We start from the raw sequence: 14,008 nt of genomic DNA, 5'->3' as shown, positions 1-14,008 counted from the left end.
TTAAAATTGATATGGCTTTGGTTTACATTTTAGGTATCCAATATTTTGGATGTTGATAGAAAAGAACCATTTGAGGAAATAGTTGAATTCTTATTTGCTGGGAATAGTATCAGTGGCTTTGCCACTTATTAACTGTACAACTTCAGGCAAGTTACCTAATCTCTCTCTGTACCTAAATTTCTCACCTAGAAATTAAGTATAACAATCTTATATGGTTATGAAGTTGAAATGATTTAACTCATGGAAATCATACAGTGTCTGGCATATAATAAGCCTTTGATAAATTTTAGCTATTATTATTGAGATCATAAGGTTATACAAACAATATACAATGTCCATACAATAGAAAACATTGTGATTCTTTTTCCCCCACTGCCCTACAAATCTGTTCTTGGAGATTTGTTCTTTACTTGTTCCCAGTCAAATACAATGGGCCTTGTGGCTTTTCTAGTTCCTTTCAGAAAATAAAATTTAAAAAATCCTCTGTGCCTACTTTATTTCCCCCCAAAGAGTCTCAGTCTATTTTACATGTAAAATAATGTATAATAATAATAATAATTTTTTTAACTTTAAGAAATGTACTGTAAGCTAGCACCCTTTTCCCTTCCATCTCATGCCTAATTCAAGCTGGCCACCTCTAGAGGGAAAAGGGATGACCATCAGCTGATTCCTCTATTTCCCTGCCATTATTCCCTCCAAGTTAAGCCTAGGGAAGGTGAGGAGTTAAGGGTCAAGCAAAGTCTGATTCTGTTCTAGCAATCTAGCATTGGTATAGGTGCTTGAGGCTGACTCTCTTCTGGGATGCTTTTGAGCATCCTTGGGAAAATTCTGCCATCATTGAGAATTTCTCATGGTAGTCCTTGGTGGTGGACAATTATACTTTTCATGCCACCCAAGGGAATACATCCAGACCCCTTTTGCAAAGATCTCCTCACCCTTCAGGAGGCCTCGTGGCCATCATGTGAAACACTACCATGTTAGGTCTCTCTCTCAGGCTGTATTAGTTCATGGGAAGCCCTTCATGTTCTTTGCTCTGACAAGAGTCAGTTTCATTCCAGTATAAACTGCTGTCTTGTTCTGCTGTCAAAACTTCTAGGCATCCTGTCCCTCTTACTCAAGATTTCCCAAGTATAGGCCTGGATTTGGTGTACGGCGTCCTCAAGATCTCCTATTGGAGATTTTGATGCCATTGGAGCCACATCCCCAGGCTCGAGGTGAGGGGAGAGTACCTCTCCCTGTCATACATAGTAGTAGCATTTTAAAAACTCTCTTCTAATATACAACCCATCTCTTGGTTTCTGAAGTCCATTTTAGAAGCTGGATGTGATCACCAGTGGGATGCAAAAATAATTACTGAGTATCTCTTTTGCTCCTGTCTTAGTGGCATAGCATCTCACTTTGGAATGAGGAAAGAGTCAACACCTATTGGGCCTGAGCAGAAACTGAGATGGAAAGAGTCTCATTTTAACATTTTGTTACATCATGATGACAATAATTATTATTTGGGAATCAGTATCTAAAATAGAAAACAGGGACATTTGGGTGGCTCCTGGTTGAGCGTCTGCCTTTGGCTCAGGTCAGGATCCTGGGATCCTGGGATTGAGACCTGCGTCAGGCTCCCCATGGAAAGCCTGCTTCTCCCTCTGCCCATGTCTCTGCCTCTCTCTGTGTCTCTCAGAAATAAATAAATAAATAAATAAATAAATAAATAAATAAATAAATAAATAAATAAAATCTTTAAAAATAAATAACATTTATTATTTCATTTTCCCAGTGTTATCTCTTTTTAACAATAACTATATTGTATACAATTGGAAATTATGAATAATGAAAGGCAAATTGTGGTTCACCACAGGTACTAAACATTAATTTTACTAGAAGTAAAACAACTGTCACAAAATTATCATGCTTGAATTTCAGCCTAAGTAAAGAGCTTGGGCTACCTGAGATGAAGGGTAAATTCTTTGGTGGGATTTATTTATGTCTTGCAGTGATGACAAAAAGATAGTCAAGAAAATCACAAATTCACTCAATTTGTTGTCTCCAATGCATGATGTCAAATAACATAGACAAAGGAATATTTCACTAAACATCCAACTTTCTGGCAGAGTTGATTGGTTCATTTAATCTTTGATAGATGAATAGATTTTTTTCAGTTGACTTTTTGTGATGTTAAGCCCTTCAGAGATTCTAGTTAGTAAGGAAAGAAACTTCCATAAAGATTGAGGGTTTATGAGTTAGTTGGCTAATGGTTGACTGATTTAATGTAAGATACTAATGACAGGGGCTCCTGGGTGGCTTAGTCAGTTAAGTGGCTGCCTTTGGCTCAGGTCATGATCCCAAGGTACTGGGATCAAGCCCCAAGTCAGGCACCCTGCTTAATGGGGAATCTGCTTCTCCCTCTCTCTCTGACCCTCCCTGTACTCACACTCTCACTTGCTCTCTCTCTCTCTCTCTCCCTCCCTCTCACAAATGAATAAATAAATAAAATCTTTTTTTTAAGATTTTATTTATTTATTCATGAGAGACAGAGAGAGAGAGAGAGAGAGAGAGAGAGAGAGAGAGAGGCACAGACACAGGCAGAGGGAGAAGCAGGCTCCATGCAGGGAGCCCGACGTGGGACTCGATCCCGGGTCTCCAGGACCAGGCCCTGGGCTGAAGGCGGCGCTAAACCACTGAACCACCAGGGCTACCCTAAAAAATCTTTTTTAAAAAGATGCTAATGACACATTCAATTCCAATAGAAATTAGTGTTTTCAGCTTATATGTGGATCAAAATTTTGGTCACCATTCTTGTTTCAAAGATGTACCATAGTGTTTAACTTTTCCTTTTTTATTATTTTTAAAATTTTTATTTAAATTTTAGTTAACACAGTGCCATATTGGTTTTAGGAATAGAATTCAGTGATTCATTACTTACATTTCAACTTTTAAAAATTTGTCATTCATCTACTCTCTAAATTTTGAACATGGATCTATGATGTATGTTTACTTATTTATATAATATATGTGTTGCTTCTTTAATAGTGTATAAAACAAAACATTAAAAAATGTTAAAGTTTAGACTAAGAAGAACCAAATATTTTAAAAATAAATTTATAAATATACAAAAATATTTTGCTGGCTAAGCAAGTTTCTAGAATAGACCTTCATTTTCTTCCTTCCACTGGAACCCTAGTAAAAATCTGACAAAACTATGTTGAAGATTTGGATAATACTATTCAGAAACTTGATAATTTAAAAACAGCATTTAGGCAGAACATGTGTTTTTACATATGTATTTTGGTTATGTGTTTGGTTCTGATAACATTAATTAGTGATAAAATTAAACACTTGGAATATACAAGTAGTGATATTGTTGAGAAGTAAACCCTTAGATTGTTTTTCATGCAGTTTTTAGAGTCAGCTGGGTTTGAGGTTCTGTAACAGGTGTAACATGTCTGACCTGAAATGGAGGCATAGCAGCTTAAACTTACTCAATTCATGTTTAGGGCATCTTGCAAATATTTTTCTCTGGAATAAGGTCCAAGTAAGATAAAATCACAGAGTATTAACTCTCTTGACTCTGTGTCTCACAATAAAATATTAATATTCCATGGCTTAAGACTTCCTCCAATATTATTTTTAAAAGGGAAAAAAGCTTTGCTGGAAAACCCTGCTCCCCAGGATTTCAGAAATTTGTGAAACATCACTATAGTTGTTGAACTCACATCCAATGACAAGAAGAGAAACCACTCATATGCGAATTTTGAAGACTTACTTTTAGCGGAGAGCTCAAGCTCATCCTTCTGGCTATTTTGGAGCCCACAAAATCCGAGTCATCAAATGGCAACACTTAAGGGATTCAGTACCCTCCCCCACTCTCAGCCCTTGCAGGGTTGTGTTGTATCTACTTCCTTCTAAATACAGGACTACAAGTTTCATTCAAGAGACTCTCACGGATCTTGGAATTGTGGTGGTGGTGGTGGTGGTGAGTCTCAGAGAAAAAGAATTTAAAAAGAAAGGAAAGGAAAGGATGCATAGAACTTAATTTTTCTCCCCCCTTCCCATGAAAGGAAGCAGGAAAATAATGGTGAAAGAGGAGACCCAACACCACCTTCAGCTACTTCAAAAAAGCTCCAGCTTCCAGTTTTCACAAGCAGGAGACAGATTGGGAGAAGTGAAAGGTCTCTGGGTCTTTCTCAGGTTTGTCCTTATACTCCAAGAAGTCAGAATTAGGGTTGGATTTAGGGTAGGGTGAATGTTTTGCTGTTGGGATTGCACGGGGAGATGCTGCTCTTGTTATTTCTCCATTGACAGATTGAAGTTTAAAGATAAAAAGAAGACACAAACATTCTGCTTGAATCTTCCCATTTTGTCCAGACCTTTCATTTGAAAATGTATATAGCAATAGAAACCTTATTTCAAATTCTTTCTCTTAGACCACAATTAATCAGAATACTTCTTTGTGACTCTAATCTCCATACGGCAGTCACTGATAATATTGCCTTCACTCTTGCCCTGCGATCACGCCTCCAATAAATGTTAGCAGATAAGCTTTTTTCCCCTTAAATACAGATAGTTCTGGCTTTGCATGGTAGTAGGACTGTAAATGACCATTAAATCTGCAACCATGCAAAACAACCTTAATAATAAGTTGGAAAAATCACAATTGTTCTGTGACTTTTAATTTTTGGTCAAAACATTAAACACTCTCATATTGTCAGTTACAAATGTGTAGGGAAGTGAAAAAATAGTAAAGCAAATATATTTATTACACTGTAATTTAAAACATTAGAAATAGAATTATAGTGTTTTATTTTTTGTAAAAACTGTCAAGAGTACTTTGAACCGTGCATGCTATCTTCTTATAATATAACATATGTTACAGAGCAAACATATTGTCTGTGCTTTGGTGAATTGTCATACTTTCTAAGTTTGGATAGACTTCTAACATTTATCCTTTGTACTTTCAATATGTAAAAAATATCTGATAATTCCTTTAATGTGAAGTGTTTTGCTGGTGTCACTTCCTCTGGAACATCTTTATACTTTGTGTCACAGCCACTTTCCTCATTTATGTCAGTAAATTTGTCTTCGCTAAATTCCTCTGGCTGCATAGCTAGAGTTCTCAACCAGTAGCAGAGTCAACAATCCCACCATCAGCTATTTCTTCTATAAATGCATTCCCATTTGATTCAAATGTAGCTGCCAGTGTGATTCTTTACTTCTCTGCTGCCCTTTGGTCTCTGTCAGACAATTCCTCCTTTCAGTTATTCATTTTTATAAAATGGCACATCAGTTTATCATTGGGGAAAAAAGAAGGCAGCGCAACTATACTCTTTGCTGTTTGTATGTAAACTGAATAACAGATGTGCAGTGAACAATCACCAAAACTTTGAAAGAAGTTATGCAATTGGTCACGGATCATGATGTGCAGCTGTTATTTACAAAGTGATTTGGGTACAGAAGTGCTAGCCATGAAGTTTTTACTTTATGCAACTACTCACAATTAATACACTATGGCAGCTGAAATTTGAACTGTGTACTTGAAAGACTGGTGTTATGTGATTCAACTGTGGTAATTGAAATTCCTGCATATTGGGACCTTGCAAAGGAAGGACTGCCTGTGCTCCAAATGCTTTCTCATTGTGGGACTCTTTCACATACCATTCTTTCTGTCCAGAACACTATCTCCTTAGCTCTCAATGCTGGCTCCTTCTTGCCCTTAGGCTTAAATACCACCTCCTGGGAGATTCCTTTCCTATCTGTACTAAGTAGTCTCTACTTTGTCTTCATTTTGTTTATGATACTTATCACAATTTTTAAATATGTATTTTTTTGTATCTGTTTATATTACTTACTTTTTATCTTCCCATTGAACTTTATGATCCATGCTGGCAAGGATCCTGCCTGTTTTGTTTATTAATATATACCCAGGGCTTATTATTATAATGTCTGGGATATGGTAGGTATTCAATAAATACTTAGGTAAAAGGACGAATGAATCATATTATGTCTCTGGACAGAAGTATAACAATTGCATAAGAATGAATTTAGCAGATTTCTGAGAATGAACTTAGAGAGACTTGCCATGATGGATTTTCAATATCCTGATCAAAGTCTGATGACCAAAAAAAGATACCAAGAGCCCCCAAAACAAAATTAATGTTGAGAGAAAAGCATGTATGGGATATGGCCCAGGCTGAACACAAGATTTGAGTCTCAGGGAGGAAAACTGATTGTGGCCTAGTGTGTGGCTAAAGTTGAAATTCCCCAGGGCTCAACTACTCTGGCATAGTATTTACACTCCTGGGAACAACAGTTGGATATATATGTGAAAAAAGAGCATTATAACCTTGGATCTCAGGCACAGTAGTCTGAGTCAAGTGCAATAACCCAGAAAACTGGGGATCCCTAGGTGGCTCAGCGGTTTAGCACCTGCCTTTTGCCCAGGGCGTGATCCTGGAGTCCTGGGATCAAGTCCCGCGTTGGGCTACCAGCATGGGGCCTGCTTCTCCCTCTGCCTGTGTTTCTGCCCCCCTCTCTCTCTCTCTCTGTGTGTCTATCATGAATAAATAAATAAAATCTAAAAACAGAAAACTGGTAAGAGGACCTGGTGGGACAAGCTTTTGCCCATAGCATCATGAGAGCCAAATCCAAAGTAGATTAATAGTATACCAATATATACCAATACTTTGGTTCCATCTCTCCATGAGCCCTTCTTGTATAGAATAAGTCCCCAGGGTTCTTAGGGAAAAAAAAGGTAGAGAGGTAGATACTGGAAAATTTTTAAATTGCATCTCAACCAGTGAAGATCAGTCATATTGTTCAAACCATTGAAAAATCATTAAAGTGGTCACCACCTTTCCCAATTCTATCCAGGAGGTGGGGCAGGAAATGTTTGCATAGGAAAAATAGCTGTTTTTCATAGATATCGAGAACTAACCAGGAAAATTTATCACTGGAAGGAAAGCAAACACAATGGTTTGAGTTTAAGTTCCTATCCTGTTTACCTCAAAGACCTCCTCTTGGCTCTGAAATGGAGCTGCCACACCTCTTTCCTAAGCTACTTAAAGATTAGAGAAAAGTAGAAGAGCTCCATAATTGTACCATATTGAAATGCCTCTGCCATATGTCCCCACCTTTTTTCTCTGGTCTGCATCAAGCATTTCTTGCATTTCTGGTAATTAATCCATACTCGAATTAGGCAGCTAAAACCACTGGCATAAATGGCTTCTAAGTTCTTATAGAGACCCCATGCCTCAGTTGGAGGCAGCTTCCTCTGGTTCTGGAGCACCTGAACCAGGACCAGGACTGTTGTTTTAGTGTTCCCATAAAATACTTAGTTTTCTTATGCTTCAGTGTGTCTCCTTGGTAAACAGACCTGAATACACATTATCATTCTTCAGCCAACACACAATAGGGAGGATACAATATGGGAGAAAACAATGGGAACCATGTACAGATTTTCTGTCAAAACTGTCATTGCACTCTGGGTAAAGCCAGGGCTTTTAAAAAAGCAAGACTAGTTCCTTACATTAATTTTATTCCTTGAAAAAATAATTACAGAGATTTCTCAACCTGAAATCATTGAATGCTAAGAAGTTAAGCCAAGGTAATAGTAGATTTTTGTGTTAGCTTTACCGAAATATCTTCCTAGCTAGAAAATAGAAGCATATTCTGTATTGGCAGAACAAAACCTTTCATTGCAAGAGGCTGCATTTTCCAACTCTGGTTAATTGTTTGGAGCACGGGAGGAGACCTGGATGTGTTCCTTTGTATAATTGTATTTTATTAGAAGAGAAAGTGCTTGATTCGAGTAAACTGTGGTTAGTCAGAGCAGGCTTTGCCAGAATAGGAAAAAATTCAGTGTTAAATGGTATTTTAATCCTCATGGAAAATTTGAGATGAAGACTTTATCTTCTGGAGGCATGAGAGGGAGTCAGTGGGTCTGATGGCTGAGATTTTTGTGTTTCTGTTAACGTTGCAGATTGGTGCAACCATTAAGGCATATTTTCTTTGTTTTTGTTTTTGTTTTTACTCAGATATTTTTGTTGTATTTTTAAAAAGGAGATTGTGCAAGGATAGGATGGCCAACTTGATCAGTTTGAAAGGATCAAAGTAATCAAAGCAGCGGAATAAATAGGGCAGTGGTTTTTAATTATTCCAGTTCTAGTCCTAGTTCAGCTATGACCTTGGGAAGATCATTTTCCATCTTTGGCCTCAATTCCTCATCTGAAAAATTAAGAAAATGAACTCAAAATCAGTGATCCATCTTGACTTTGTCTTCTACAACACTCATGAAATTTATAAACACAAGATTTCCCATAAGCCATACTGGAGCCATCTGAATTCTCAGTGGCCTGTTTTTAATTTCATCACTTTCTTGCCATCTCAGGAAATCATACTGCAATCCATGCAAGGGAGACTGACTTTATTTTCATAAAATCCTTGAATCTCATCCAATTAATTTGAAAAAAAGCACTAATTACCTCCAAATTTCTTTACTTCATTAACAACAGTAATAATAGTCTATTACTAAAAATGGACTTGCAGCCTTTCTCATGGTTGCCACATGCTCATATGTGGTATAAGTCATTCTTGCAACTGACTGACTAGGTGGTTTATAAGAAACCTGAGATCATCAATCTTCTAAAATGGTGCGACTTCCTATTGTCTGAAAATTGAAGAGGGTTAGCTTTGTGCACATGTTCTTAAAGGGCTGGAACCCTAAACTGTTGAAAATCTGTATCTGCCTCTACTTCTTCTATCTCAGTTAAAACACTAAATTACTAAAAATAACAAACTATAAATAGACCCAAATTTTATTGTTGGCCAAGGGAAACATTATGACCCCATTCCATGCCTGGTCTCAGACCTTGTACAGTTTTCTGAAGTCAGGAAACATATTTTTAAAATGGAATTCATTTTCAGTTATGACAGAAGATGCGAATAGTCAAAGAGGACTGTTTTCTGTCCTCTAGAAGAGCATGGATGGCCTATAATTGCTTCATCCATGTGTCCACGCGTGTAGAGATAGTATGTGTGTGGGATGAAGGGAGCATAATGAGTTATGTAAGCCCTTAGAAAGGTCTGGAATGAAATACCTGAAAACCAGTCACCTCCACTCCAATCCATAACCTCCACAAAATTGGGTGGCTTAGCTCAATATTCTCTGAAGAAATTTCTATTTGTGAGATGAAATTGAACTGCACTTACAAATTGGTCCTCTCTGATAAAAAAAAGAGATTTTTTAGTGGTTTCTTTAAAAGCTATAAGTGGTTTCCCTAATAGGCAACAAATCATAGGACACTGTCTATTATCCATATACCGTCAGGCTCTAGAGCCTTGTTTGTGAGATGAAAAGCCTATGGATTGGGTGTTTTTGGCAGTCTTGGTGTCTGATTCTATTGATTTTGGAGGAAAAAAGAAATAATAATTGACTAAAAATGATTGATCCAGGAGCCTGCATGAATGTCTTCAGCCACTTAAGCTGTTATTTTTATCCTGTCCATGGCGATATGGCGGCTCACTTCAAAACTGCAGTCCCTATTTTGTGGCATTGCCACACCCTAACCACACATTTTCTTATTACTCTCTAGTGTTAAGATCATGTGGTATGTTCTGTAGTAAGATCTCTCCACCTTTCCCAAGAGATATGGGGGAAATAAAGACCTCGGATCTCTGTGGAAGGCTGAAAATCAAAGTAAAGGTACAATACAGGAAGAGTTGACAGGGAGCTTTTCTCTGTTGTTGAGAGGTCATCAAAGGCCATAGGTCTTACTGGAGACAGCAATTCTCAGTTCATCTAGCTGGCAGGTAGCGTAGCTAACTAAAAGAGTTGGAAAGAAAAACGCCCATGCCACATGAGAACAACACCATTTCAACATTATCCCATTTTCATGAGACTTATGCTCTTAAATTCCTAATGACATGGGTGATTTGAGGCTTTCATATTTCAAATAGCCGGTATAGAGTTGGGCTGATTTGGCCATGCTTTTGCCTCAGCCCCCATTCACTGTGAGAGATGGCTAGCCAAGACTCTGTGAGTTACAGTCTGGCTACTGGATATAGATGATAGAATATTACTAAATACCAAAGAAGCCCAAATATTTGGAAGGGGTTTTATTTGCAAAATTTGAACTTGTTATCAGTATTTTAAAAATCAATCATCACTGTAATTTTCAAAGAAGAGTATAAGTTCCAAACTTTGGTTATTCATTCAGTTGACTATTTTCAGCTCAGTGATGATTCTTTTTTAAAAACTATGGAATAAAATTTTATCATACTTTTCTCTGATGTAATGCAGTGGGATGGAATAATAAAATAATGAACATTCATCTGTCACTTTACAGTTTTCACACATTATCTCACTATCACTAGACTGTGACTTCATGTGTCTGGTATGAAATACCCTTTTTACCTTCTTTACCACTGTATTCCCTAACACCTTGCATACAGTGTGGCGCAAAGTAGGTGCTCAATAAATATTTATTAAGTGAATTGTTGAACTACCTTGTGATATAAAAAGAGCAGGTACTACTCTTTTTTCACATTTTATAGGTAAAGCAACATTACAGAAAAGTTTAGTGACTTGCTCAAGGTCAATAGAACCAGCAAGTGGTAGTACCAGGCCTTGAATCTAGTTCTTTAGACTCTAAAACCTGAACTTTCCTCCACATTCCTGGATTATGTGGTCTGACTCTAGTACTTATTGGTAAGTGCCATAATCTGTTTGGGCCTTATTGACTCTATCTGTAAATTAAGAGAGGGCTAATACTATTCTGTGGCTCCAAAGTCCCATCTAGGTCTAAGATTATGGGCTTTATTTACAGTATTATTTACAATGTCATCTGACTTCTGAAAGTCTTCTATTAACCAAGGAAATGGTGCTCGTGGTAGAGTCTGGAGAGAGAGGGCTGCCAGGTAGCCCAGAGGAGGGACTCAGGGCCACTGTCACAGGTCTGCTTCCTAACAGTGGGAGAAAACTTCAGACTAGAAGCTTCTCCCTTCAGAAAGTCAGTGAGGTTGTTTTGAGGTCGGTTGTAAAGGGTCTCTGGGAAAATTCTATGTGATTATTAACGTGCAATATCTCTAGAAGCTTTCTGGCAATAATGTGCAGTTTTGATGGCCTTCCTTCCTTGGTTAACTTATTATCCCTGTCCCCTTCCCCACAGACACACACCACACCACCTTCCACTGCATGTTCAATAGCTGTAAGCAGGATGTAGCTTTTATAATGAATTCACTGGAAACAGCTTCCTTTCTTTCACATGCTACCAAGAATTTCAGGGATAGATTTCAAATGTGGATTTTATTTTTAAAATATCATTATCCTCATCACACATAAGGCTCCTTTGCAGCAGCTTTGTAAATATTTATCCAGTTGTTATTTGGGGTCTGGTATTTTTTTTAAAAGAACTGAATAATCCCCACTCCCTAGGATGATAGATTATTTTCAAGCAAACCCAAATACAAACTGAAGGCCCTGTATAAATTAGTTCTCATTTTCTTCAGCCATTAGCCCATTTAAAACGTACACAAACAGAAGATGTCAAGAACATTTAGTCTGTTTTACCTGCCGAGGGTAGCCCCCACCCCCAGCCTGCTATGAAATCTGATTACAGAGGACTGAGAAATGAAAGCTCAGCTGGAATTAGAAATAGCTCTCTCAAATAAGGTTAGAACCTGGCCCTACACCCTGCAGAAAGAGGCCTTTTCAGGCTGCACTCCTTTGCAGAAGAGAACTTCATTTATCACCATTGTTCCTAAGTCAGACTCAAATCTCTGGCCATCACTTACCGAAAATTTCGAACCACGAAATTGTGACCATTTCTAAGAGCTGCATTGTTCAACAGGATCCTCAAATTAAACAGCATCTTCGTTTGATAATGAAAAAGATTGTATGCTCTTGAAAATGCCTCACCAAGGTAGACAGTGGGGTCCACCTAAAAGCTAAGAACGATTTCAATTGCAGTAAGAGAGCAAAGGTAATATCACCCTTCAGCTACCTTATCAAATTCTCCTGGTTAGAGATACTGCAGGGCAGGGTACAGGAGCACCTGAACTTTAAGCCAAGCTTTACCACTGTGTGTGTGTGTGTGTGTGTGTGTGTGTGTGCGTGTGTGTTTAGCAGGAATCCTGATTCTTTTGTTCCCAGGCTCCTCATTTTTCATAATATATTTATACTGTCACATACTTGTACCAAATCAATTGATAAGTACTCATTGAGCATATAATACATGCAAGGTACTGCAGTACTGGCTGCTGTGAAGGTACATAGAAATAGCCTTTTCAGAAAATGAATCATCAGTGTAAAACCCCAGATGTAGACACAATAGCCCTGCATATTTCCAGTGATAATACTTTTGTAACTCTAAGTCTCAACTTTCCCACAAAAACAAATAAAAGTGCCCTGGAACTATTTTTTGGTGGCATGAAGCTGGAGTGGGGATAGAGGTATAATAAAAAGATCTCAATCCTGTAGCTCCCACTGTGCCTTGCACATAGTAGGTCTTCAACAGAAAAGTCATTGCCTATTCAAATGAGAACCCACAATCAATAGAAGTGGGGAGGGAGTACCATATGTTTCTCCCCTGGTAGCCTCTCCAGATCACTAAGAGGTCATCCAACACTTTAGATTCATTCATTCATTCATCCACAGTTATAAGTTAGATATTTTCAAAATCTGTTCTGTGTCAGATATTGAACTAGGCTGAAATTTCAGTGAAGGAAGATGACCTCACTCTCACATAGTTTACAGTTCAGTAAGGGTGATATGATTTGTAAATATCCATAATACAAACCCATAGGAGAGGTCCAGATAAAGTGCTGCCATATAACAGGGAAGAGAAAGTACGTTAAGCTGTGAAGGGTGGGAGGCAGGGAAAGAACAAAAAAGATGAGGGCTGCCTCTTCTGATCAATTTATACAATTTTAGCAAACCCAGGTAAGCACTTGCTAGAAGTTTATGCAATGCAAAAAGAAAAGTGCTATTTAAAAACCAATTACAGCCACTTCAAGGGCAGGAATGGTTGTGACGTCATAATACCATCAGGGAAATCTTGATACTATTTCCTTCTACTTACAAAGAATGATATGGGACAGAGAGGGAAAGACAGAAATGTCCAAACCTTTACTAAATCCTCTGTTCTGGAAAGAATATTCCAGGTAGAAGCAAGTGTTTGCAAGGGTACAAAGGTAAGAAGGTATAAAGTGAATGTTCCAAGTGGGAGAATAGATGACTGCTTTGTTGGAAAAGACTGTAAAGCATCTTTGAAGAGGCAAGAGCAGCCAGTTGTTGGATAGGTTTCAGAGAGTGAAATTGTTCTACGTAATACAAGAAAGGAAATCTAATGTTTGCAGTGAGACTGAGGGAAGAGTTGAAACTGCATGCTAATGTAAAACCTGTATCTTCAGTCAAGTGTGCTACCTACACAAACAACTTGTGTTAACAATGCTTAGGGAGAAATCAAGAAGTGTCTGCTGTGTTATGGCATAGAAAGTGGGCGATACTTCTGAGATGCCAGAGCAACTCAGAAACCCTTGTAATTCTATGGAGGTAGGAGCTCCATCCCCCAGAGGGGACTGAGAAAACTGAAACCACTCATAACCCCTAGCAAGATTGGAAGACAGGAGTTGTACCACAAGTGGGATGAGGTTAGATGCAATTTCATTAAATCTCAAGAGACAAGATATCTGGGTCACATTTGGAGAAGCACCTTACAGGACTTGACATTGGTCCTCAGAATTCATCCAGAGGCTTTTATTGATCCATACCTGACTCCTCTCATTCCACTTCAGCTGCCTGGTTTGGCTCCCTACCTTGTTCCCTTTGTACATTCAGCCCTCCATTCACTCATTTTTCTCTTCCACCAACAACAGCTCTGCAGCTCTGCAGTTAATGCAGGCTGGGTCTCTATACTAGTGGGCTCTGAGCGATATAGTGATAAACAGGAGTGATGAGTACTTTCCCATGTGGGAATGGAGTCAATCATTTGGAATGACTCCAGAGGACAACTTTTGT

The 14,008-nt window shown here is 38.2% G+C and overlaps 2 protein-coding genes across 2 annotated transcripts in view; one reads left to right on the top strand and one right to left on the bottom strand.

The window, feature by feature from the left end:
- Positions 1–12,008, bottom strand: part of OTC (ornithine transcarbamylase) — a 70,771-nt gene extending 58,763 nt beyond the window's left edge. Inside the window, exon 1 of the mRNA XM_041741615.1 lies at positions 11,785–12,008. Within this exon, the coding sequence (XP_041597549.1) occupies positions 11,785–11,861 (77 nt within the window). The 5' untranslated portion in view covers positions 11,862–12,008. The remainder of the gene's footprint in view (positions 1–11,784) is intronic.
- RPGR (retinitis pigmentosa GTPase regulator) overlaps positions 1–14,008 on the top strand; it is a 273,551-nt gene that overhangs the window by 184,914 nt on the left and 74,629 nt on the right. The window lies entirely within an intron of this gene.

Source organism: Vulpes lagopus, chromosome X (genome assembly GCF_018345385.1).
Source record: "Vulpes lagopus strain Blue_001 chromosome X, ASM1834538v1, whole genome shotgun sequence".
NCBI lineage: Eukaryota > Metazoa > Chordata > Mammalia > Carnivora > Canidae > Vulpes > Vulpes lagopus.
Note: the sequence above shows the minus strand (reverse complement) of the source record. Positions and strands in the feature narration are given on the sequence as shown.